Below are 24,978 nucleotides of genomic sequence, written 5' to 3'. Positions count from 1 at the left end.
GATCGGTACAGTCAGATTCGACTCTATAATCAGTGATGTGCTTAGCTCTCTTATGTTTTGTGTGTCTCAGCACTTGAGACATGTTAGAAAAAGGCTGTTAAAAAAGTGACTTTAGACACAACAATGCATCAGTTAACATTTAAAACATAACCACATCCAACCCTGTTCTCTGGTGAGCTAGTGCAGTATTGTGCTTCGTGCACTCTGCTTCATTCATTTAAGAAACTTTCCTCTGAACTTAACCCAGGAAATCGTTGATATTATAAATGAAGCTCGGTGTCTCATTTCTCTGAGGATGCTGTAGAAAGAAATCTTGGCTGCATTTGAAGGATCCCGACTTTATTTGTAGTATCAGTACAAATTATACAGAGAACAGTGGCAGTGATCAGCTAGACATCACAGTAAAGATGTTTCGAAACATGCAATCGGTCTTTTCCACTTTAATTCTACATATGACTCAATCACAGGAGGATTCCTGCTGACATGTAGTGGAGGAAGTCTCCACACGCTTCTTTCCAGCTCTTATATGAACATGGCTGTTTTACCTTTTTATGAGAATTTACATTTCACTGCTTTATTTCACAACAAATAAGAATTAAATATTCATGAGTTGACTGCTGTGAACACCTGCACACTGCTAAACACACACACACACACGATACACCAGCACATGCCAATACAAGCACGCTCATGTTTCCTGTTAAAAAACAATCTGCATGATTCACTTTACGAGATCAAATTAAATGTTTGCAGTTATGTCTCCAGCTTAGTGTTGCTGCTGCACAGTCAGGATGCTTATCTGCAAGTTGACTAATAAATGATCAAAAATGGTAGGACACCCTGATAATGCATACAAATGCCACCAAACCCCATTTCCCTGCAAAATATCAACGACTTCTACTAGGACCTTCTTCAGTTAGAGGTATGTATATTAATATTTGCAGTGTTGTGTATTTTGGGTAGCTCAGGTTAGTGGAGACAAACTTTTTCCTCGCACGGTTTTTCTTTGGTGCTGGACATGCCCTGTGTCAGGAAAAATAGCATGTTCATAGCTTTCACGGCCGTAATCGGTCGCAGACAAACTCTTCACATCGACAGAAGCAAATGTTCAAAGGCTGAAATCTCATACGAGTTTGTAATGTCAACTCCTCTTTGGGTTCATGCTCTGAACTTCTCGTAAAATCTGCAGCTGTGTTTATGAAAGTTCCAGGAACTTATAAAAGCCTAGAGGGTAGAGACTGAATTCAAAAGTAAACTTCATCATGGTAACATTAATTATTACTGTGAAGAGAAATAAGCATAATTTAATTTAATATGTATTAAAAACACAATTGTCCATCATGCATAACAGAAATATTTTAATATATACATTTAATATCATTAACGTTTAATAAGTGGAATTAACTGCGTGCAGCAGTAAGCAGTCACAGTGATCTTTGAACATCCGGACACAAAGAAAACTGTGCACAACTTTAATAGACACACACATTTCCTCAACCTTCTGCCACAGATTATCTCTCTCATGCATATTCAACAAGCAGCCTATGTGTGGGTGTCAAGTTGTTATTAGTTCTCAACTTCTCACATCCATAACAAGGAGGAACTGCTGGAGCTGAAGTGATGGCTCAGTTATGCAGTGTTCGAAGCACGGTGCATCGTGTGCAGCATCGTCAGTGGCATGTTCAGGGTGAGGTAAATGTAAAAAAAACAGGCTGAGCATTCTGAGGGTTTGTGTACAGCATGTGTAAATATATACATATATATATGAAGGGTTTGGATGATTTTACCAGAGTAAATTAAACTGGTTTGCCGCGTTGGTGATTATATGTTGTGGTTGTTTCCACTGAAACAAGACACAACAACTTGCCTGACGTCAAACAGAGACTCCCACCAAACTCAACATTATTCTCTGAGCATTTACCCATTCACTGGGATGCACTGCTATCATTACAATGCATTAAATCAATTATCTTCATCAGGCTGGCAGGATTTTAGTAACGCACCCTTAATATTGATTAGAATTTACTTAGCAAGATTAGTTGAAATTATATGATGTGTTACGTGCATGTTTTGATAAAATTAAAATAAAGCTCTCTTTTACTTTAATTGTGTACTCACTCATTTTGTGTAAGGGAAACAAAACCACTGCACTGGAGAACAGACACTGTACAGCGGCACCTCCACAGCACACAGTGACAACAAACTAATGAAAGGCAGGCACACTGGAACCTTTTCCAATTTCTAACATGGTGCTTGCCTGAAATAACATAAACAACCAGCTTGTTGTTATAGATAGAGTTATAGATGATGTATGTTTCTCACCATTTTAGGAGAATGACTTGCGTGGCTAAAAACAACAACAACAACTGTGCCTCCTCAGTTCTTTTGTTCAATTTAGGATCACTGCTACTGAAAGAATCATTTTCAGTTGATTGCAGTCTCACATGATTGAATTTGTCCTGGTTCAAATTACAGTACGTCAAGCTTTGTGGGTTTTATTAAAGGAATGAAAAAAAAAAAAAAAAACAGAAATGTTTAATACATCTGAGAAGATATAAAAGAATATGAAGCAGAACTGACACAGAGGACATTTGCTACAAGGAGAGCATACATTTAAGTATTTATTATTATTATTATTAATATTACGTGTGTGAGACAAAGAAACATGTATGGTTAGTGTGTCAAATATTGGAAAATCTACTTTTCCGGACAGAGACTGACTCATGAACAAACTAATAGCGAGATATATATGTTCAAAGCATGTATTTTTATTTATAACAGATGCAGATATAACCCTCTCTCACCAACTCTACCTTCCTGCCAAAAAACACTATTAGCACCAGGTAATTAGCCCCTGAACATTCAACGTGTTTGCATTGTAGTTGGGAGCTTGTTGCCCTGCTGGCGTCGACCATGACCTCATAGAGCTGCAGAAGTCTCGTTCAAGCTGACGCCATGTCAGGTGTCACACATCTCATTACCTAGTTCTGTTTCTCACATCCCATTTTTAAAGTGTGACACTCAATCGTTTGGTCTCGCACCGCAGCCTCTGTAAATGTTAACTCGCTGCTGCTGGATGGAGAGCGACGGGTTTCATTTGTTAATTCAATAATAAAATCTAAATAAAGAGAATCGAGGAGTGCACATGCCGTTCAGCCTCTGTGAGGAGCTGCGTGGCAGGTTCGCCCGCGCCATGACTGACATTTAAACCAGCTCATTGTTTGATCAGTGTAATGAGGAGACACTCTGACTCTACATGGGAATTCTAACATCATTTCTCTCTCCACACAGTGGTTTACGACTATTAAACTCCTGTCATCTATATATTTGGAGATTGATCGCCTCATAAATGGTGAACCACAGAGTCTTGAGATGAATTGATTTGTACAGAGAGCTATTGCTCTCCACCTCTCTTGAGCATTACTATTCCATGCTATCATTCACCACAGTCCACTCTGATTAATTTTCTCATTAATTTATTCACACTTGTGCCAGCTGTGATTTTTCTGCATAATTTAGCTGACTAATTTATGATGGTGCGAACATCCAGTAATTATGGTCTAATCATAATTGTACTCCTTCCTGTTTATCATTACAGTTTGCACAGAGAGAAGTAACTTATCGACAGTCGAGCATGTGCCTCATCATAACAGGCTTTGATTGTGATTGACGGACCTCTTCAGTGCAGCATTTAACTCGAGGCACAGCCACACTTACAATAATGCAAGTCGGTGCTGCACTGATACGACCATCCATTCCCATGTCAGTGCTTCTGTTGGTAAGCAATTACATGTTCACAAACAACACGCAAGGGTTTAATAACTCAGGAGTACCAAGACCTGCTGCCTCCATTCAGTAAACAATCAACACATCCCATCAGCGTGCTTATACCATCCAATTATCCAAACATTGCTCTGCATCTCCTCAAATTGCTTCTTAGAACTCTTGAGAGAAATTTCCATTTTTATTAAATTTCCATCTAGTGTACGTTTCGCCTCTGCACCTGTGATCTGCGTTCTCACCTCCCTTTGGTGTCTGCCCTGCAGCCTTAGGGGGATAAAGTGGAGGAGCTGCCTATGTGAGCTAGACCTCATGCAGGGGAGCAGTTGCACAGTGTGTCCAGCTACGACTTGTGATGCAGGAGAAACTTTAAATATTACAGATACACAATAAATCTTATGTCTGTACAATAAAACGTCTGTATTTTAAGGCTCCATTTCTCTCAAACACCATTAAATGAAACTGACTTTTATTATTTAAAAGAAAAAGAAGACGAGGTGGGAACTAAGCGTGACTGACACAGTGCTACATAGTCAGCAGGTAAATTGGATCTGCAGGCAACCTGTAATGAGCAGGAAGTAGTTCCTCGTCCAAAACATGGAGCTAGGAGAGAGGGAAGGACAGGCAGGTAATGGGCCTGGCAAGTCTCCAGCAGCAGCTACTGAGTTTGATGTTTTAATTGGGATGTGAAGGTAAACCTGGGCCGTGATTGCTGTTGGTAGGAGTCAACTGAACAAGTAGAGTGACTTTTTCTTTTCCCCCTGTGGCTCATCTGCACAGATGTGATGATCCCAGCCTCATTATTTCTCTTCTTTTATGCTAATATGCTATTTTACGGACGTGGAAGGGAATATCGATACAGATACAGAGCGACAGCCTGTAAGTAGTTAGCCAGTTAGTCAGGGTTTATTTTATCAGGAAGCCTTAAGATTTCTTTAACAAGAGGCATCTGAAAAAAACAATCTATGTAAAGTAAGTACTCACTGCATTATATTCATTAGGTTTACTTAAAAACATGTGCTGTACGTAGACAGCAGATGGTTTTGCTTTAGTGAATACAAACATTTTGTCTTCTTGGTATTTAAAATGAACTTATAATTAATATGAGAGTTCATTAAAAGCAGCCTGCTTTGTGGATGTATCATGGTAGAATGGTTTTATAATAAATAGCACTTTATCAGCTATGTGAGGTGATGACCTGGAAACAGTCTGCACTCTACAGGAGTCAGTGGTAAAACCTGCAGAAGAAGCCTGTTTAGTAAAATTGCCTGTGCTGAAACAGTACATGCTTATGTCTCCTATTCTTTAAATAAAACGAGGCAGTATAGAGCAAATGTGTCATGGAAGTTCTAGTTGTTTGCAATAAATGCTTGAATTTAACCTCAGAGATTACACACACACACACACACACACACACACACACCCAGGTTTTGTGCAGTAATACTGTGGTTCAGCAGTATATTTATCTGTACGTTGCACATAGAGGATTCTATTGTTTCTGCCTTGTTTAAATAGTAAAACAAACAAAACATATACTGCATAGAGGGAATGAATTTATAGCTTTATTCATTTGCATTGCAAACTATAGCAGGTGGTCACTACACACCATTTAATAGTAGGTAGTGTAATAGTATCACAGCCAGCTAGAACATCATAGTGTTGTCAGCTATTAGTCACTGAAATCTTACAATATGAATCTAGTTCCTTGCAGATTATTAAGAGGGAAATACACAACAACACTTGTTGTGTTATTTTACACATAAATAAATCTTGTGGTTGATTCTGTCAGACTAATTCATCAGCTGCTAATAATACATCACTATTGCGCCATCTATTGGTAAAACGTGTCTTGGTACACACAGGACTGCACATAAGATGTAAACAGAAAAGAAAATGTGTTGATACAAAAAAAGACTTGAATATCTGTAATATTCATGTATGTGTTTTAGTTGTGTTGCTCATTAGATCTGTGCTCAGTTTCCCCACTCATTTATGGTTCTTTGAATTTCTCTCTATCATTTCCAACATAATAAGCAGCTAACACCTTAGTCACTCCAGTCAGGTGGATTTTCAGTTGCAGATCTAGAGATGCTGCAGCACTGTGACCTTTCATCTACCTTCATGAACTCTGCTTTGTGACTATGAAGATGAACGTCCTTTGACTGCGCATGTGCACACTTTTTGGCAGCATGTCTCCTCCTGCCTCCAGCAGACAGAAGGGGGCAGCAGCGAGCAGTGGGAGATCAAGCCGGAGATCTTACTGCAAAAGAAAAAAGTCGAGCACGAACATCAGTTATATCCTCAAATGAAGTGTGCTGCTGTCAGAGTAACAAACTAGTCCAGTAGTGGACTGCAGAGGAGCCATCGTGCAGCAGTCCTTGGTGAACTTTGACCTGAGCTTCCTTCTGCCACGGCGGCTCCTCGTCTCCGGGTGCCGCGGCGACGCGCTTTCGAGCTACGCGTTCGTGAACGCGCGTCGTCCTCGTCGTACGTGGATGGGCTCGGAGACGGGGACGCGGATGACAGCTGAGCAGCTGCACACCGGAGCAGAGACACGGTGGAGGGTCCGCGTCAGGGGGTGCTGAGCATCAGAGGGTTTCCCCAGGCCACCAGGAAAGTACGTCACCATGAGCTTAATGTCGGCGTTTGGTCAAATGTAGACGAACGACGCAGTGAGAGTCCAGTGACTGACCGCGTTAGCATCTGCGCTGCTGTCCACTCATTCACTCGTTTGGGGTTTGTTGGGTCTTTTTAACGCCTTTTCCAGCACAGGCCGCTGTCTGTGATCTACGGTCACATGCTGAGGAACACGTAACTCTAACCTATTAGTCAGAGCTAACAGAGCAGGCAGCATGCTGTAAGCTAACATCAGTGTTAGCACACTTCACACGAGTGATTTAAAAATGGCTGCAGTCAGGTCTGTGTGCTACAGCAGGTTCAGGTCCCTGACACCTGATACGAGGCCAGTTCAACTTAAGAACCGTGACATTTCCAGCATGAGAGTGCTGCCTGCTGCAGGGAAGGGAGGTCAGGTCACTCCAGGCTGGGGTCAGGTGGCCATCACACAGCATCCACAACACTGAACCCACTGTGTGAAGACCACAGATCTGCTGCTGTGAGAGCATGTACGTGTGTCACGTTTAATCTTAGAGCGTGTCTGTGTGAAACTCAGCCAAGTGTCTGCGATTGTACAATGATCAGCTGTTTTGCTTCTGTTATAAGTCTCATTTCCTTTGTTTCTTTCATTTTCAGGCTGCTCTAAGGTCCCGTCCTGCTGTCCTCACCTCCACAAGCAGCAGCCTCACAGACAGACAGACAGACACAAACACCCAGCCTTCAAGAGTGTTTCTCCTCATGGAAAAGGTTTCATCGGTCCCGCCCAACTCATGCTGCACTGTGTTTCTTATTACCATTGTCTCAGAGTAAACAGCTAGTCGACACTGGTGACTTTTGGCTGAGATCAGCAGCTGCTGATAACAGACTGGACTGAAGATAATCTAGATGCCAGAGGACCCAACAAGAATCCACTGAAGAAACATTACTTCCTTGTCATCTTTGGACGTTTTGCTCTAGGCTTTGTTGGATAAGCTGCAGTCATGGGGGCCACAGGCTACGGCTACTATCGCGTCGTCATCTTCATCTGCATGTTCACCGGCTACTCGCTGTACTTCTTCAACAGGAAGACTTTCTCCTTCGTCATGCCCTCTGTGATGGAGGAGATTCAGCTGGACAAAGATGACTTGGGTAAAGCAGAAGCATTAACAGCATGTCTCTTTCTGTATTGTCTCTCTGTCTATGTGCATTGCTGTAATAGTATGATGTGTTTGCAGGTCTGATCACCAGCAGCCAAACCATGGCGTATGCCATCAGTAAGTTCATCAGTGGAGTGCTGTCAGATCAGATCAGCGCCCGCTGGCTTTTCTCCATTGGTCTTTTCGTCGTTGGGGGCATCAACGTAGCCTTCTCCTGGTCCTCCACTGTCTCCATGTTCTCACTGCTCTGGTTCATCAATGGCCTGGGACAGGGCTGTGGCTGGCCCCCATGTGGGAAGGTGCTGCGCAAGGTAGTTACATTCTGTCAGTAAACGTACGCAGAACCACTGTCCAGCACACAGGCGGCCTGTTGGTGCCTGTGTTCTGAGCAGCTCGGGAAGGGGTATAACGTGAAGTTAAAGTAGCAGTGTTTCAGAAGGTTGGGGAATAAATAGGCTTTGGCATGTGTTCAGTGTGCAGTGGGGAAGTAGGGTTCAAGTTACTGGAGAATGTATTTATAGACGATCCTCAGTAGATTGTTCCAAAATAGAAACCACTTTGACCAAAGGTGTTTTCCTTCTCCAGCGAGAGGAAACATTTTGAACAGCGCCAAGCTTTAACCAGTTTGCTACAGCTCCACATCCTGTTTGTCCACTGAGAGTTAACATCACGATAAGGTGTGATTCTATTTCACAGAGAAAGACTGGATCAAACTTTTGTACTGTGTTCTGCTGTGTATATGTTTATACCACTGAACTGTGTGAATCAGGAAGTTACAGCATCAAAACAAATGAGTATGAACAACAAACATCATATTGCTGTTGTAAGCATGTATGTGAAGGTAAAAATAAGTCTGCATTGTTCGACTCAGCTCCTACCATTGTGAGATTTTGAAACCGTTGACTCTTCTCTGATTGTTCTCTCTTGTGTGTCTCCATCAGTGGTACGAGCCCTCCCAGTTTGGAACATGGTGGGCCGTGCTGTCCTGCAGCATGAACCTGGCTGGGAGTCTGGGTCCAATCATGGTCACGGTGCTCCTGCAGTACTACGACTGGAGAACTATCCTGACCATGTCGGGCATTTTCTGTGCCGCCTTCTCATTTGTTTGTCTGGTGTTCGTAAAGAATGAGCCAAAGGACGTGGGCCTGCCCAGCGTAGAGGCAGCGTCCAAGAAGGCGGCGAAGGGAGGTAAGCAATGAAAACAGCAGGTAGTGAAGCCACTTCCTGTATATCTGAAGAAGGTTACCCCACAGCATGTAGTCACATGATGCCTCTTTAGCTGCCTGTACGTTCGCCCCAGTACTCTCACTTGTGGTATTAGCCAACATTGCCTGCATACGTGCTAAGACTTCAAAAGTGTGCAGGGTTTGTCAGAGCTCACTGTCATGTGTTTGATAAATCAGATCATTGTGACCTCGTTGAGAAGTCAGACAGGTCTCAGCCGAGCCCACAAATCCTCAAATTATTCACGCGTCATTACACAGAAGTGAGCAGGATCAACCATACAGCACAGCAGCTGTAGTCGCATCACAGAAACACAGCCGCACGTAGGAGCTGAGAGAATGAATGAAACGGCTGACAGAGGAAGCCTGTTCCACAGCATATACAAGTGACGCAGTATTTATAATTTTCAGAGAGAAGTACATTGGTTTGTCATAACAGCAATGATGTCAAATTGTTTCTGGTTTCCGCTTTTTTATTGTGCTTACAGTAGCAACAAAAAGTAAGTGAACTGTTCTCTCGTGACCAGGCAGCAGGGAGAGCACGCTAAGCGAATTCCTCCTCTCCCCTTTCCTGTGGGTGCTGTCTCTGGGTTACTTGGTGGTGTTTGGGGTGAAGACGGCCGCCACTGACTGGGGACAGCTGTTCCTCATGCAGGAGAAAGGCCAGACCGCTTTAATGGGTATGCACTTTAATTACGTGCTGCTTCTCACAATCTCTGATGTCATCTAATTGGTGGGAGAGTGCTGACACGAGCTGCGTTTCTAACAGGAAGCACCTACATGAGCGCCCTGGAGGTAGGAGGTTTTGTGGGCAGCCTGGCAGCAGGGTTCATCTCAGACAGAGCTGTAGCTCGGGTGAGTAACGGGTGCACATTTGTTAAAGAAAACCATCGGGGGGGTCAATAATTAAATTACAGTGTTCCAAATGTCCTGCCAACAGAAAGGTCTGGGCACCCACGGCAACCCTCGCCATGGCCTGCTCATCTTCATGATGGCTGGTATGTATGTGTCCATGTACCTGTTCAGAGTCACCATCACACCTGAAATCCCAAAGGTAACTAATCCAACACTGTGTTACTCTTTTCACTGTGTGAAGTAGGGGATATTTACTTGATTGGAGCATTGAAAAGGAGTTTGTTTTTTTATTGTTGATGTTGTTGTTTTTGTTTGTTTTGTTCAGGAGGCTCCTCTTTGGGTCCAAGCCATTCATCCAGTCTCTGTTCTCACTGGGGTGTCAGAAAAAGAGGTACAGTGCAATTCTATGGGATTAATGGCAAGAAAAACAAATGTAAAGTGCCTTGACATGACTTTTGTTGTGATTTTGCACAATATAAATAAACTGAATAGAATTGAAATTAAAATGTCTTCACTGAATCTTAGGAAAGCATCCTAAGTGGTTTACATTGAGTTTTTGTCCTTCACAGATCTGGATCCTCTTCCTTGGTGCTATGTTTGGATTTTCTTCTTATGGACCAATTGCCTTATTTGGGGTAATAGCCAGTGAAAGTGCTCCTTCAAATTTCTGTGGAACTTCTCATGCTGTTGTAGCCCTGATGGCTAATGGTAAGCTGTCTGCACATTCTAATGCAGTTTATTACAACGGCTCTGTCGTGACTTCTACTATTACAAACTGCTGTTTCAGTTTTTATAGAAACTGATAATTCCACTACATGTTTATTACTGACGTCATAGTGGGTGGTTGAATGGTGCTGGAATGCATTATGTTAGAGGTGGTTCTAATGTTTTTGCAACCCCAATTCATTTTAAACCGTTGGTCCATATTTTATCATTTGCTTTAAACCCTAAAGGTTCAGTCTTTCACTCTGCTAGTTCTGTTTGTTGGCTCGTGAAATGCCCAAATTACCACACACATGCAAACGTGTTGTCAAATTTATTGATATTAACCATACACCAACATTATTATCATGGGGAAGAGCTTTGACGATGCATCATGGATGATGTGATATGATACAGCCCCAGCTTCGTGCACAGATTTTAATTGTGTAGCAAATTTAAGAATGATGCTTTGTGTTAGTTGCAGTTCACTCTTGAGCAAAAAAGAAAAATGCACAGAGACCAGTTAGATGTGGTTTTGGGTGAAAACATGAGCTGACCTGGTCCAGGCCCAGAGCCAAGGTCAAGGTTTTTTCTAAACGGCAAGTCGACAGCACATGTTCTTTACAAAGTGTGAAGCAGTGATGCATTTTCAAGATGCTCTGCTGGCAGAGTTATGCTTGGGATATTGCCAAGATAATTATTAGAGATAAATGCCAATTGTGTAGTTTTTCTGTGCATAGTCATTTTTCACTCTTCTATTTAAAACACAGAAAAGCCCATGTAAACACGGTTTCTCGTGAAATCACACAGTGGGTTGTGGATTAACATTAGGTGTAAACATAATACACAGTACCATACATAGTTATATTCCAGCTCTAACAGCCATCTATCTTTCTTGTGTTGCAGTGGGGGCTTTCATGGCAGGGCTTCCCTTCAGCACTGTTGCCAAAAAGCACAGCTGGGACATGGCTTTCTGGGTGGCTGAGGTGCTAATGGGCATCACGACCATCGGGTTCTTCCTCGTACGCAACATGCGCACCAAAATGGGACGGATCGCTGAGAAAACGGACTAACGTACCTGAGCCGACAGTGAATGACCTGTGATGCGACTAAGCTGACTGTGTTTTTGTACTGTATGCAGAATACTGCACATGAATACAACTCCACTGATTTATTGAGTTGATGTAGATACTCAGGTGCAGGTCATTAAATGCATTTAGATTCACAACCACCTCCTAACAAAGACAACTGTGATACTTTAGTGTTTGACTTCATCATAGCGGCAGTTTTCACGTAGAGACATTTTTATGATGGCCGTGTGCTATATGAGGAGAACATAGACATCCAAGTCTGGAATGATTTGACAGGCTATATTTAACTTAATGAATGTTTACTGATGGTTCTGTATATTCTAGACTATTATTCATCTACAGAAATGCACAAATGTTGTAGCATATGTCATGGTCATTGATCATTTTACTAATACCTCAAGTATTTGTAAAATTTAATAGTTTGATCATTTCACTGAAATGAAGTATTTGGAGAAGAGGTTATTTTTCTACACAGTTTTGTGCTAAATGATACAGAAAAACACTTTCAGTTCTTAAGGACATGTCAGCTTTTGTAGTTTGGCATGTTATTAAGGATCAGTATACATTAAACCTTTACTAAAGGCGTTTAGTCACTGCCAGCACTTCTAATATGTAATATATTGTTAACTTTCTCATTTCAAGATCTGTGAGTCGTGTCAGCTCTAATAACAAGGGGTCTGCACTGGAACAGTGTGATGCTGTATTTAAAAGGTTAAAAAGTTGTAATAAAGGTAAGACTTGTTGACTTACTACAGTATGAGATGTGTTTTTCCTTTGTGACCAATTCTTTATTTGATTTTATTTGTTTTTATTGTTTAATTATTTGCCATCATAAACTAGCGCTCGCATATCTGTATTATCAATTAGGTCTGTTTTAGGATGCTAATTCTATAAATCTCCTAATCATACTGGCAAAAATAATATACTATAAAATAAACTGGCAAGTGTAACATGATGCTTTACTTGGGCAAAGCACTAACACAGCACTTTATAGTCCTGCATTTGATATGTTGCTCAGGTAAAAACCCAGAATCATATATAACATGAGTGGTGCACTGTTGTACTGTGTCATGTTGATCCACACAAGTCATGATCCAAAGCAGATCAAAATGAACTATCTTAAGAAACAAAAGATGAAGCTCTAGGAATGAAGTTAACAAGTCTGCAGTGTCTTGCATCACACTTTAAAATTGGTTTCCTAGAAAAAAAGTGTCTGTCGGATCGTGTAGAGGGCTGAAGTGTGACGTATGCATGACTTCACCGGGACCGAGCTTCAAAATAAAAGGTAAAACATCCGTTTCATATGTTTTTATTGTAGTGAAGAAAACGGCTTGGAGAAGGTGTTTTATGGTTGCAAACAGGAAGAGGACGGGTTGTGTTTAGAGCATTTATTAAGAGACAGAGAGAGAGAGAGTTATCTACAATACGTGCATGATTTAGTGTGGACTCAATCACCAACCAATCACAGCTCGTTCAGGTCGGACGCGTTCTAATAAACTACATCAAAGATACGTCAGGACGAACGAGATCATCAATGAGATTGCTAATAACTATTAATACTATTATTAATAATAATAATAAAGAAGCATCGTTGCTGCAGCATAAAATGAGAAAAAGTACAAATTGCTGCAGAAAATAAAAGACTGCAGCTGAGTGGTCCAGTGTGAAGCTGTCCATGGTGCTGAAACCTCTTTAACGCGTTTTGGTTTGTTTCAACTTGTAAAACTTTAAATTAGAGGATAAAACTTGATAAACATTAACCCTCATGAGACAGAACTAAAGCAGACTTGTCCTTAAACCTGTCAGTTTTATCTTTAGAGGAGCTTTTCTTTTATACGTGTATATAAATTAAATAAAGTTTCTGTGTTTGTACTGTTATGTTTGATTCCTCTTTACCAAAACTACTCTATTATCAACTGATCATAGTCATATGATAGTTGATTATAGTCATACTCTTATTTCATCAAACATTATTTGTGATAACCACTGCTAGTTTTATTCTGAACAATTTACCTTTATGTTCATATGTTCTCTAATGAGCTTTTTCAAGTAAGTACTAAGTTCTGGAACAATAAAGTCTTCTTAAATAAATAACAATAAACTGAGGGCTCAAACCTTTTCACAATAAAACAGCGTAACAACTACCAACCAAGTTTTATTGGTTTGTTGATAACAATCATTACACAGGTACATCTATAAACAAATAAAAAGAAGCACACTTGTACTTGATACAGATACCTATAACCCACATGAATATTGCTACTGCTGGTATGCGTTTGACATCTCAAATAAATGTACAGTTTTCCTGCCAGCCTTTAAGAAGCCAAACTCCACAAGTTAGTTTTTCTATGGTTACACACCTCATTAATTCGGCTAAGAACACAAATTCCATTTTTACCATCCTTACAACGTACCATTACACACTCCATACAGAAAGACTGAAAACCCCTTTTTTCACAGCAGCTATACAAATTTATTGCGATGCTATCACAGAACAGAGACACAACCAACACACGCGATGCACAGTTCTGATAGGGAGAGCTCAAGTACTAGCAATTTTAGGTTTATTGATCAGATTCATTAAGAAAACTGCAGGAGTACAAGAGTTAACATATAGGAACAAAGCTTACAAACATTCTAAAACACTGTTCTTTATTATAAACAATAAAACAATGAGTTGCCCTGTGACGCTGCCCATCCCCACCCCAGCACAGATTACATACACTGTCCCTTATAAAGCATATGGAATGTAATCCACCCAGGCAAGCTCCTCCGGTTGTTGCCACAGCTCGTGTGAAACGCCACGCTTGCATGTTGACACCGTAACCTGTCCCGTACCCTCCCCTCCTTCACATTTAAAACCAAAATGAAAAATCCACTGACAGTAACAACAATGACCGCAAATTTTATAGCGATGCAAAATTGTGGGATGTGATGAAATTCCCGTCTCCAAATTGACTTTTTTCTTTCATTAAAAAAAATGTGTTCTCTACAATCAAACTACTAAAAAACCTGTATTTAGAAAATAGTTGATAAAAATATTCCCCTGAATTGTACAAGAAAAGAGGTACAGGGAGCACTGGTAAAAGACGCGGTTTGAGAGATGTTATTCTGCTGCCTCGTTTTTTTGTTCGGCTGCGTCTGTAGCTGGCGCCTGTAAGACAAAATTGACAGCGTCAACGTCACATCACCAATACTATGAGCTTCAATTAGCACGTCTGTATATGAAGACATAACCCTTACATCATCATCAGCTTTGGCTTCTCCATTCTCAGCAGGGGCCTCTGGCGCTTTCTCTTCAGGTTTGGCCTTCTCTACCTCCTTAACTTTCTTAGGCTTAGCAGGTCCCTTCTGAAAGTGAAAATATTCACCACATTAGTGTTATAATTATAATTAACAGTCCAGCATGTAATAAATGAGTCTAATCAGGAGGAACTAAAAAAAGGTCGTACCTTTGGCTTAGGTTTGGGCTCTGCCTTTGCAGGTGCAGGTCTCTGTGGGGAGGAAGGTCATTAATGTCAGTGCTAAAAACATGGAGAGAACAACATTCTTGTTGTCTGTGACAGTCTTGACTTGTGTGTACTTACATCTTTCAACCTGAGAGATCTCCTCTTGGGCTGCAGAATGAGGGAACAGGCAGAATGATCACTTTATATTCAGTATCAACCAGTGGCTCCCACTGATGGGGTGTTACTGACCCCTGGTGGGTGCACAGTATTCTTAAAACGATTAAACATTTATACTCCAAAATAAAAGCATGCTGTTCTGTTTATTCCTTACCGCTGAATCACCTCCTGCCGCTGCCTGTGAGAAGGAAAAAAGGAAGACAATTAGGATAAGGGAATTGTGTGCACCCTGCTGTGCCTGGGGTGGGTTTCATTTTAATTAGTGCTGGGAAGTGGAGCAGAGTATGGGCTTTAAGTATTAGTTATGCAATTCAAAAGTGGGTGTCTCCAGACAGAGTGTGAGCCTATGGCTGTACATCCAGCTTCACACATGATTTAGTTCAGAAACAGCCCAGGGATTGGCATATGGTTTAACATCTTGCTCACTGGAGCTCACAACCTCTTTGCTGCTATCTTAACATGATAAACAGCTCAACACAACAACAGTCACCGAGACAGGTTGCAACACATGGACGTCTTGTCATTGAGGAACTACTTTAGTGGGCGCACGTATAGGAAAAATAGTAAAACAGGTAGTAGCATCTCAAAGGCAGCATCATGTCTGTAGCTTCTCCTCCAGCTGCTGTAGAGCTCCGGTGGAGGAGGGCTGCGACTCCGCCTCCGCCTCCTCACGACTCATCCATTCATTGGTAATAGATGGGACTGCCAGAGCACGGAGCGCACGGAGCGGTGCAGCCGGCCTTCCCGCCAGGAATTTGAAAAGAGCCACTCCGAGATGCTGAGCTGCGTGAGTCGGTGCGAGCAGAATCTACGAGAAGCCCCAGCAACAGGAGCAGCGCTGCGCCGACGGAGGCTCGCCATTGCATAACCTACAGCTGGCCTGAGACGACAGTACACCGAGAGACACACATCCGGCTAACACGACGACAGCTCCCCGAGAAACGCTGTGGGGTTGTTTTATTTATTTATTTATTTATTTTTCACGCGTGAAAATAAGGGCGGCCATAACATACAAACACACAAGCACGTTAACGTTAGGTCCATGAAGGAGCGTCTCACGGAGAGTGCTTCTCCCTCCACGAACAAACGCGCCGTGCCCACACGAATAAACAGCACTACAGCCCAACTCCCTCCGATAGCGTGTTGTTACTGAACACACGCCTCACGCCGGGCTCCATTTAACCGCTGAGAAACTTTAGCATCCAGCGTGACGAGCTCCTTAGCAAAACAAATCAATATGCCGCCAACTTTCCCTGCAGAAAGCGGATCTGTCGACGGGGGAGACGAGCCTCTCTGTGCCGCACGCTGCAAACAAACGGCTTTAAACACATATGCGACGGTGCAGGTCTCCATTCAGCGGCAGGAGGAGACGGAGACGGAGCCGGCAACACGGAAATCCACTTCGCACAAAGATGATCACTGCACATGAGAAATAAGACCCGAGAACCACCGAGTTCACCAAATCAAAACAGACGCTACATGCTAACTCAACTCTTGGCGACACTGTTGCCATTCAGCCGGAACAGACTCGGACATGTAGCAACACATTAACAAACCTGAGCGCCGGCTGGAACGAGCCCGTCTTACAAACTGCAGTTGTGGCTTATAAATGCTGTATTACTGAATGCATGAAAGATATCGGTGTACTCACTTTGCTCCTTTTAGGCATGGTTGGTTTGTGTTGTGTGTTATTGTTTTTTTTTTTAAAAAAAAAAAGGAAAAAGAAGAGCTAAATGTTACTAAATACAGGAGAAATACAGTGGTATATAGTGGATAAAGCTTTCCCAGTACAGTCTAATACAGCGCTGCGAGACGTTAATGTTCCATTGGAAGAGAAACTAGCTCAAACCGGATTGGATTCTCCCCCTCCTCCTCCCTCCCCCTCCTCCCTATTCAGGCCGTTGTAGTTCTTGCGTGATTGACGGAGCTCTTTCCCGCCTCCTCTGCGCCGTGATTGGACCGCGCAGTGGCCAGCAACCAGATTTGAAATCTGTGCTCTTACCTGTGTGGCTGCGTCACCCGTCAGTCAACCCATACGGCGAGCTATTTGTCTACATGTGCAGCCATCTGCTGTATCGGGGCGAAACTGTCATTAATTCTGTCGTTCGCCCATCTGACAAATACGTGTCCCGCAACAAATGCAGCATCTCCACATGCCCGGGCACTGCTTTCGATGTGCATTAAAAAGAAAGCTTATTTTGCGTCTTTAGCCCAGCCCATAAAAGACAGTGTGGCTCATGTATTAGCAGAAGATTTAGAGAGGGGTGTGTGCTCCACCGGCCGAGTCTTTTGTATTTTAACTTGGGGAAAATGGCGACAGACAGGATACGTGCGGCTGCAGCTGTAAGCGTGTGTGATCTGTTGTGCAAACTGCTCGCAGTGCCGTCACCGGCCACTTGCTCCACAGTGAGCGTGCAGCGCGGTGCAGACTGGAGCCGCGGCGGCGCTCCAGCGCCCTGCTCGGGTCATTTTACGCGTCTGAGAACCGGACACACTTCATTCATGTTCCCTGGAGCCTATGATAGAGACAGTACCCTGACAGTGTTACCTCCTGTTTCTCCGCTGAGCCAAGTGCACTGCACAGGGGCCATTGTGCATTGCATGTTTTTGGATGCATTTCTTCCATCCATCCTTTATTCGGCTCTTTTGGGCTTATTTGCTATAGAGAGGATCAAAGTGTAATCAGCAAAAGCATATAGGATGTGTGCTTATGATAAAGATGATTTGTGCTATGTTTGACATAACTAAAAGCTCCAACCTGCAAAACCATGTCCCTTTTATTATTTTTTTGGGACTTCTAAATGATCCCCTGAAGGACGTGCACAGCCTAACATCCTGTTTCAGCAGGAAACACATCACCAGAGAGAAATCAAGGGCTCTCATCAATAAAGTTGGTTCAATTTCTCAAAGTATTTCCACATTGCAGCTGTTGATCTGCCTGCACTGCAAATGAATCATATTTTCCATCTTTAATATGAACAACACATGTTCATGCTTGTTTATTCAAACCTGTCCAGACGTCCTGGTGATTTTTAATTAAAGGTTGCAGCAGCATGTGGTGCAGTAACATTATTTGTACTAGAAGACGCCTGTTCATCTTTAATTTGACATGGTAATATGCAGCATTTTTCTTTTGGTACGGTAGAAGCTTTATTAAAACAATAATCATGTTGAGACAATGCAGGAAGAAATAACACTGATCACACATAAAACAATGTTGTATCCAACTGGCTAATGGTGTCATGTAATTGGTTGTAAGCCAAACTTCATTAACTGATATTATATATATTTTTTTTCTGTATATGTATTAAGGCCTACTTCTCATATGAAGGTGTTTTGTTGCCAATGGCGACAGAACACAAGGACTTTCACGCTTTTTTACCTGGTGTGTGAACAGCGTTAAACAACCAAACTTGAGTTCACACTATACAGACTCCACCTGTAGGTTTTATTCAATAGCAGTTTGAGAACACATGAAATTAGTTTTAGTTTGGAGTTTTCTTCTGATTAAATCACATCTCTCACATTTTACTGTTCACAAAGTGCTGGAATACAGACTCTGAGGACTTGAGGGTCTTGTTCTTGGCCAGTGAAACTAAACTGAGGTTTATTTTCCTGAAATGAAATATGACACAGCACGGCTGGAAGTAACCCATATTCAAATTAGACTGGACAGTTGAAAGACATATACTATGACCCTGTGATGTGCTCACACATGCAGGTGAGTATTTATTTCACATATAGAAAATAAGTACCTGAGTATAAATCTCAGCATAACTATGGTAGAGAGATGAAATAGCGACACACACACACACACACCTCGAATTACATAAAAAAAGGTTAGATGTAAAAATATTCACTTTCTTCTAGTGGGTTAGAAGTTTGCATCAGTCCAGCAGCCCATCCCCCGTTTGACACCCCGTCACCTTCCCCACTTTGTCCAAATAAAAGCTTTCTGTTTGCTCCCTGTGGGTACAGAGTTGTAAACATTGACACCGAGTCACATGCTGATGTTTGCTATTGTTACGGTAATGGTATCAGAAAATTGCTTCACCCCACTGCCCCGCTCAGCAACATGACAACAGGGTGGGTGCTGCGTAAATGAGGCGCTTGTATGTCTTGTTGCCACTTACAACAGTTCACAACAGGATCATGTTGGAACTGGTTCGTAACAGCAGCCAGTTCCACAGGTTTCTAATCTTTGAATTGGCTACTTAACTCAGAACAGTGTAGACGTTGTTTATTGACCATCTTGTTCTGAGCGTCAGGAGAAATACACGTGTACACGCATGGACTCATTTTAAAGTAATCCATGCTCAAACATCTCCTATTACCTGTATTTAACAAGTATTTAGTTATTTATTCACTAACCCTCCTTTTTATTTGTGTCTATGCCTCATCCAAAGCAGCATATCTAAACATATGGTTGTAATGAAAATCTGATCTGAGTGTTTTATAATGTATTGGCCAACATTTAGCACTCTGGATACTGCTGTTTAATAAGATAATACTGTATATGATAATAGTATTGGTTTTAGTAGTATCTAGTAACAGTATTAATAAAACACAGATGTTATAATGCATTAATAAAAGTGTTGACAGTGTAAAATAGGGTTGATTAATAAACTCAAACAATACTCATGTATCTATTGACAGCTACATTATGATGTGTTTTAAACTATTTAGATTGTCCATTCTATGCAGTATTTCCACATGATAACCTCCCATAGCCACAATTCCTGGTCCCACCACACCCAAAACAATCCACAAAGATAAATATGCAATAGGCTAAAATATTATACATAATTTTATAGATTAAACTTCCCCAGAAGTATTTATCAGTAATAGTTGTGTATTCATGGGTTTTTAAAAATACAGTTGCTTATACAGTAAATTAAGGATTTCAAGTGGAAATGCTGTGTTGCGTTAACTGTGCTAGCCCACCATGTAACTAAAAATACTCTAGGCAGCAACATATTGATCTACTTTGAGCCCGCAACAACATAGAGTCTGCTTTAAAGCATAATCCATTCTTTCTTTATGGAGAGCAGAATGGACGGACATGCTGCACAAAGGCTGCTGAGTTAAAATAAAAGTAAATGCTAGAAACATCAAAAACCGGTCCACATTCTGTGATCATGGTCAAGTTATTCAACCTCTAAAGTGGCTCGACGTTAGTGGGTTTTGTAGGACAGAAGCACGTTAAAGAAGGTCCTGCAGCTCGCTCTCAGCAGGAGTCTGGCTGTATAGATGCTGTAAACACATGACATAAGGCGGACGCAAAACAAAGTGAGGAGCGGAACAGGCATTAGGTAGGTGTCAGATAACAATCCTGCTGTGTTGAGATTTCCAGAAGCCCTACTACCCACAGCTGCTGCCTGTTGCTGTCCTTTCCCTGCTTTTCATTCTCACTCCCTCTTGAGACGCAAGAACATTAGGACGAGACCACGGTGGAGAGGACTGCTGTTCCAGCTGCTGCTTCGTTCAAGAGTTACTGTTTTAAATAACACGATGAAGTAATACTGTACTGTAATACCCCCTGTTGTTTTGTTTTCAAGGCACAAGTAATAAACATATTTGACATAAAGGATGAATAAATGTAGGAGAGAGTTGTCTCAGAGGAAGCCAGAACACAGACGCTGGTATAATCCTCAGGGGAGGGTGACAGGATGAAGGTAAAGGTGACCTTATCCAAAGCTTCTTTGACAGAGGGCAACTTGTTCATTTATCTTCTTCACTCTGTCTCTCTCTCACACACACACACACATTGCAGTAGTAGCTGCTGGTTGTGTCTTGTAGACTAGGGACAGGTGAGACAGAGCAGCTGTGTCATGCACAAACACACTTTTATTTCACCACACTGTCGGCCTATAAACGATCACTGCTTGGAGTGACGGACAGGACTGTGGATCAGCTGCGTTCAAGGAAAAGCTGAGTTTGTCCCTCCCTCTCCCTCTCTCTCTCTGTCTTTACTAAGTGGATTTCTCCCATGCAGCGAATGGCCGCCTTCCCATATGGAGCAGTGGATAAAGCCAGATTACAGTGTGAGAGGGGCTCCGGCACCACCAGGAGTCCTGTGTGGACTCCTGCTGTGAGTTCTACATGTTAAAGTTCATAGTGACTGTCTGGACGTTTTGTGCTACCAATTCAAAATTCAATAATCTGTATGTTATCAGTGGTTGGTAAAACATTTGATGCTATAAGGGACTCAAAACCAAACTATACTTACAAAACATACATGCATTTATTCATAAGAAAGAGAGGTTTTTGCAGATACTTGTCCTTCTGCATTGACAGAATTGTGCAGTCTGACAAGTATTTACTAATCACATATTACCAATAATACAGAGGAGACTACAGTAAGTGTCAAATGCCATTTCTACAAGTAAGATGTTGTGTTGTGTTTGTCCACTCAGCGGTCAGAGGAATGTGTTGCAGTGTGTTGAGGGGAGTGCCCGTGACCTGCCTTTAACACAGTCATTTACATGTGACAGAGGGCGGAGGCTCGCCCCACTGGCCATGCAGACTTACAAGCTCAGTAACAATAAACCTTAGTCGGCTTTAACCATTGATTATCCAACAGCTGACACAACGAAAACAAATCCCACTGTGGTGATTAATGTGTGCTCTGAAGGTGCGTCTTTTTGTCAGGAAACTACTGCTGGAGTTTTATCTGAATCTCTCACATGCACGGCCAATCGAATGGAACCAATCTGTGGGTGCAAACAGTGGCAGGAAAGAATAAGATGATTGAGTCACGGATCCAACACAAGGACAAGCACGTATGATGAGTTATGACTGATGATCCCCCCACACAGTTCCAGTGGAGGCCCCCGAATTGCTTCCACTGCTGGCCACATGCAGGGGCCGAGAAGACTACTACTGCTGACCCTCCCCCACTACTATCTACTTCCTGTTTTTCATGCTTGTCTCCTTGCCTGTGCCTATACAATCCCAGCTGTGTCTGGGGACTGTCCAACTCTTACTATATCGCCGCCATCGTGCCACAGGAGCCTATAACCATAGCAGCGCACAGGCGCAGCACATTGCCATGTGAGCGCTGCTGTTCAGGAGGATGTCCTGCTGGAGGCTTTTGACATGCTTTAACATCAACAGCATATAAATGATTTTAATCTGTGATACATTTCACACATACAGCATTTATCTTCCAAGTGTTCACATGATTCTGTGTCACTATATTTCAGAAGGAATCACAAATTTGTTTCAGTTACTTTGTACATCAAAATTCAGATTTATGTTGTGCTCTTGATACTTTTTCTTATGTAAATGATCTGAATACCTGTTATGTGCGGTACATTTTTTGTAGTAGTAGGTCTTACTGACACAGACTTACAACCCCAATAACAAAAACATTAAAATCTACATTAAAACAGAATGCAGTCATTTCTCAAAAAAACAAACATATTTGATTCACAATTGAACACAGAAAACATCGATTTAAACAGAGAAAATTGATAGAATTCATTCATTTGAAATGGATGGCAGCAACACAGCTCAAAAAAGTTGGATCAGAGCCATGTTTACCACAGTGTAGCATCCCCTCTGTTAACAAGAGGCTGTAAATGACTGGGAACTGAGGAGACCAGTTGCTGGAGTTCTCGGAGACAAATGTGTTTTCTGTTTCTGCCTGATATAGGATTCTGCTCAACAGTCCTGGGTCTTCTTTGTCTTGTTATGCATTTCAAGCTACAACAAATGTTTTCAACTGGTTAAAGGTCTGGACTGCAGGTAGACCACTTCAGCACCCAGACTCTTCTGCTATAAAGCCATGCTGTTGTCATAGTTGCAGTATTGTCCTGCTGAAATATGCAAGACAAATCATGGCATTGAAACTGTTTTGGGATGTACAACCAAATGTGCATTCTGCATGAATCATGGCATTTTGTTTGACCGTCATCCTACAGCGACCTCTAGTGGTCAATATATAAAACCTCACTCAGTCAGTATGGATGTGTTTCAGTGCCACAGCTCAGAACAGAGCAGCACAACTGGGCCACACTTAAAAGCAGCCATGACCTTGGTGGTGATGTTCCAGTTGCAGCCAACCCACTGACCATCATCACAATATATCACAGGTCCACAGCCTGCCCCACAGCAGGAGTGTGAAATCTTGCTCATAACAAACCTCCATGATGCTCTATCCACCTGCTGCATATCCAGAGGACGAGCTGGAGATCTGCTTTTCTCCATCTGAGTGGCACTGAACATGATAATTGGGATCAGTTGTTGTGCTCAGTTGCTGTGCTCTGTGAGTTTTACTTATTTTTTTCTACAGTACCTGGACTCGGCTTTTTTTTTCTCTCAGAAAAGATTCATAGAATAAATTACATGAAGATGCTGAAGAAACAAGAATAAAATACAGACACGGAAATGTGTAAAAGACACAAATAGACAGTTGAAACACATCCAAATGGACAAACACAGAAGCGTCACTGATTCATCTTGAGATGAGACACAATCACATCACCTGTCGTCTCTGCCAGCAGGTGAAAACTTCAGCGTCACACTCACAGCCAACAGCTGTTTGGGACATCATTGCTCACCGGCGGTTTTATTGAGCAGATAAGAGCTGGACGTCAGAGGACCGGCCTGGACCTTGCTCTCTCTGAGAGTTTCACAGCCACAGGTGGAGTCCTGCTGCTTACCTGCTGTTTGAGGAAATGAAGCTTTGATCCACTTCATACACCACAGCGGGAGCTAGCACACAGTAAGTTGGTTTAACTATTGAGAAATATTAAGATATGAATGCAGAGATTTAAGCTTAGTTACATGTTTTGATATTAAAACTGGCAAAGTATAGAAGAAGCATAGTGACAGTATGGAGCACGGTAACAGTTTGTTATTGCTGTAGGGAGGTAACTGAAGGGATTAGACTAGATATCAGTGTAGAGCCTTTGTAATTCATTTGATCAGCTACAATATTTAACATTATTGTAAAGAAACACGAGATAAACATAGATTTAATTGAATCCTTTTAATGTATAATTAATTATTTGCATATATTAGTTCCTTGGGAACTGTCACTGTATTTCCTACAGACATGACAGGCCTGTTACAGTTACTTTCCAAGAAAGAAGCCAGTTAAAAAGATCTGGTTCTTAAACCCACAGGGGACCCTTTGGATTTTTTTGGGTCTAACATAGTTCAACCACGTACTAAAGATGACTCAGTGAGTTGGTTTAAGTGAAACTCATTTTCCAACAGCACATCAAAACTGTGAGACCCATAATGTCTCTTTGTGCCCTGTCTACCTGCTTAGTTTACAGTCTGGTGTGGTTTATTTGAGGTTTACTTCAGCTCCGAAGGGTTTATTCTGTCAGATCGAAGGCAAATGACCTGAACATTTCAGACTCCTTTGGATTTGTCTGTCTCTGTTTCATCTTTCAGGAAAACAACACAAGCATGACTGTTTGCTGCAAAGTGTGGCCTAACCTCTTCTGGATCTGTTTATTACTCGGTCCAACTGGAGGTCGGATTGCTCAGATTCCTTTTATTCACGTCTGGTGTAAATGAAAATGAAATTCAAGTGTGACCAAAACAATATAACCTGAATGTTTACTGGACTTTTGTGTCAGCCAATACTTATCTCACATAAGGAGTAATCTTTAAATCTAATATTATTCGCTTGTTAAGTCTGAAATGTGGGGTGACACATCAAGCAGAGTAATTCTAAGGCAGGTTTTTAGTATTAGTTATTAATCATTACCCTTGGTGCTGACTTAAAGAAAAAGACGCACATCTAATCAGTCATTCTCATCAAAATGTCAACAGCATTGCTCATGCTAGACGTTGGTGACTGAGTTTCAGGCTGGTCAAAAACCAACAAAATAAAACCACTGCCTTTTCTAACATTTAAAACATGTAAGCTTTTATTTCTCACACTGCAGTCCAGTGTTTTCCTACAGTGCTAATAAGTTTCTTCACCTTA

At 41.8% G+C, this 24,978-nt stretch overlaps 2 protein-coding genes across 4 annotated transcripts; one reads left to right on the top strand and one right to left on the bottom strand.

Moving 5' to 3' along the window:
* Window positions 1-6,198: 6,198 nt before the first annotated feature.
* Window positions 6,199-12,153, top strand: slc37a4b (solute carrier family 37 member 4b). Of its 3 annotated transcripts, none has more exons than XM_026373556.1 (10): window positions 6,199-6,397; window positions 7,033-7,524; window positions 7,611-7,843; window positions 8,474-8,720; window positions 9,283-9,435; window positions 9,525-9,610; window positions 9,696-9,809; window positions 9,936-10,001; window positions 10,180-10,318; window positions 11,219-12,153. In XM_026373556.1, exons 2-10 carry the CDS (start codon window positions 7,377-7,379, stop codon window positions 11,383-11,385), a joined length of 1,353 nt encoding a protein of 450 aa, XP_026229341.1. In that variant the 5' UTR covers window positions 6,199-6,397; window positions 7,033-7,376; the 3' UTR covers window positions 11,386-12,153. The 3 variants fall into 3 exon arrangements, with proteins under 3 accessions (XP_026229341.1, XP_026229342.1, XP_026229340.1); XM_026373557.1 differs by having other exon boundaries at window positions 6,391-6,516; window positions 11,219-11,385; XM_026373555.1 differs by lacking the exon at window positions 6,199-6,397 and adding an exon at window positions 6,408-6,905 and having other exon boundaries at window positions 11,219-11,385.
* Window positions 12,154-13,852: 1,699 nt separating this feature from the next.
* On the bottom strand, window positions 13,853-16,903 carry si:ch73-1a9.3 (non-histone chromosomal protein HMG-14B). Its single transcript, XM_026373254.2, has 6 exons — window positions 16,681-16,903; window positions 15,184-15,207; window positions 14,991-15,020; window positions 14,856-14,897; window positions 14,647-14,754; window positions 13,853-14,557 (listed from the first exon to the last, which is right to left on the bottom strand). Exons 1-6 carry the CDS (start codon window positions 16,696-16,698, stop codon window positions 14,510-14,512), a joined length of 270 nt encoding a protein of 89 aa, XP_026229039.1. The 5' UTR covers window positions 16,699-16,903; the 3' UTR covers window positions 13,853-14,509.
* Between the last annotated feature and the right edge of the window lie 8,075 nt (window positions 16,904-24,978).

Source organism: Anabas testudineus, chromosome 14, assembly GCF_900324465.2.
Source record: "Anabas testudineus chromosome 14, fAnaTes1.2, whole genome shotgun sequence".
Lineage (NCBI taxonomy): Eukaryota > Metazoa > Chordata > Actinopteri > Anabantiformes > Anabantidae > Anabas > Anabas testudineus.
Note: the sequence above shows the minus strand (reverse complement) of the source record. Positions and strands in the feature narration are given on the sequence as shown.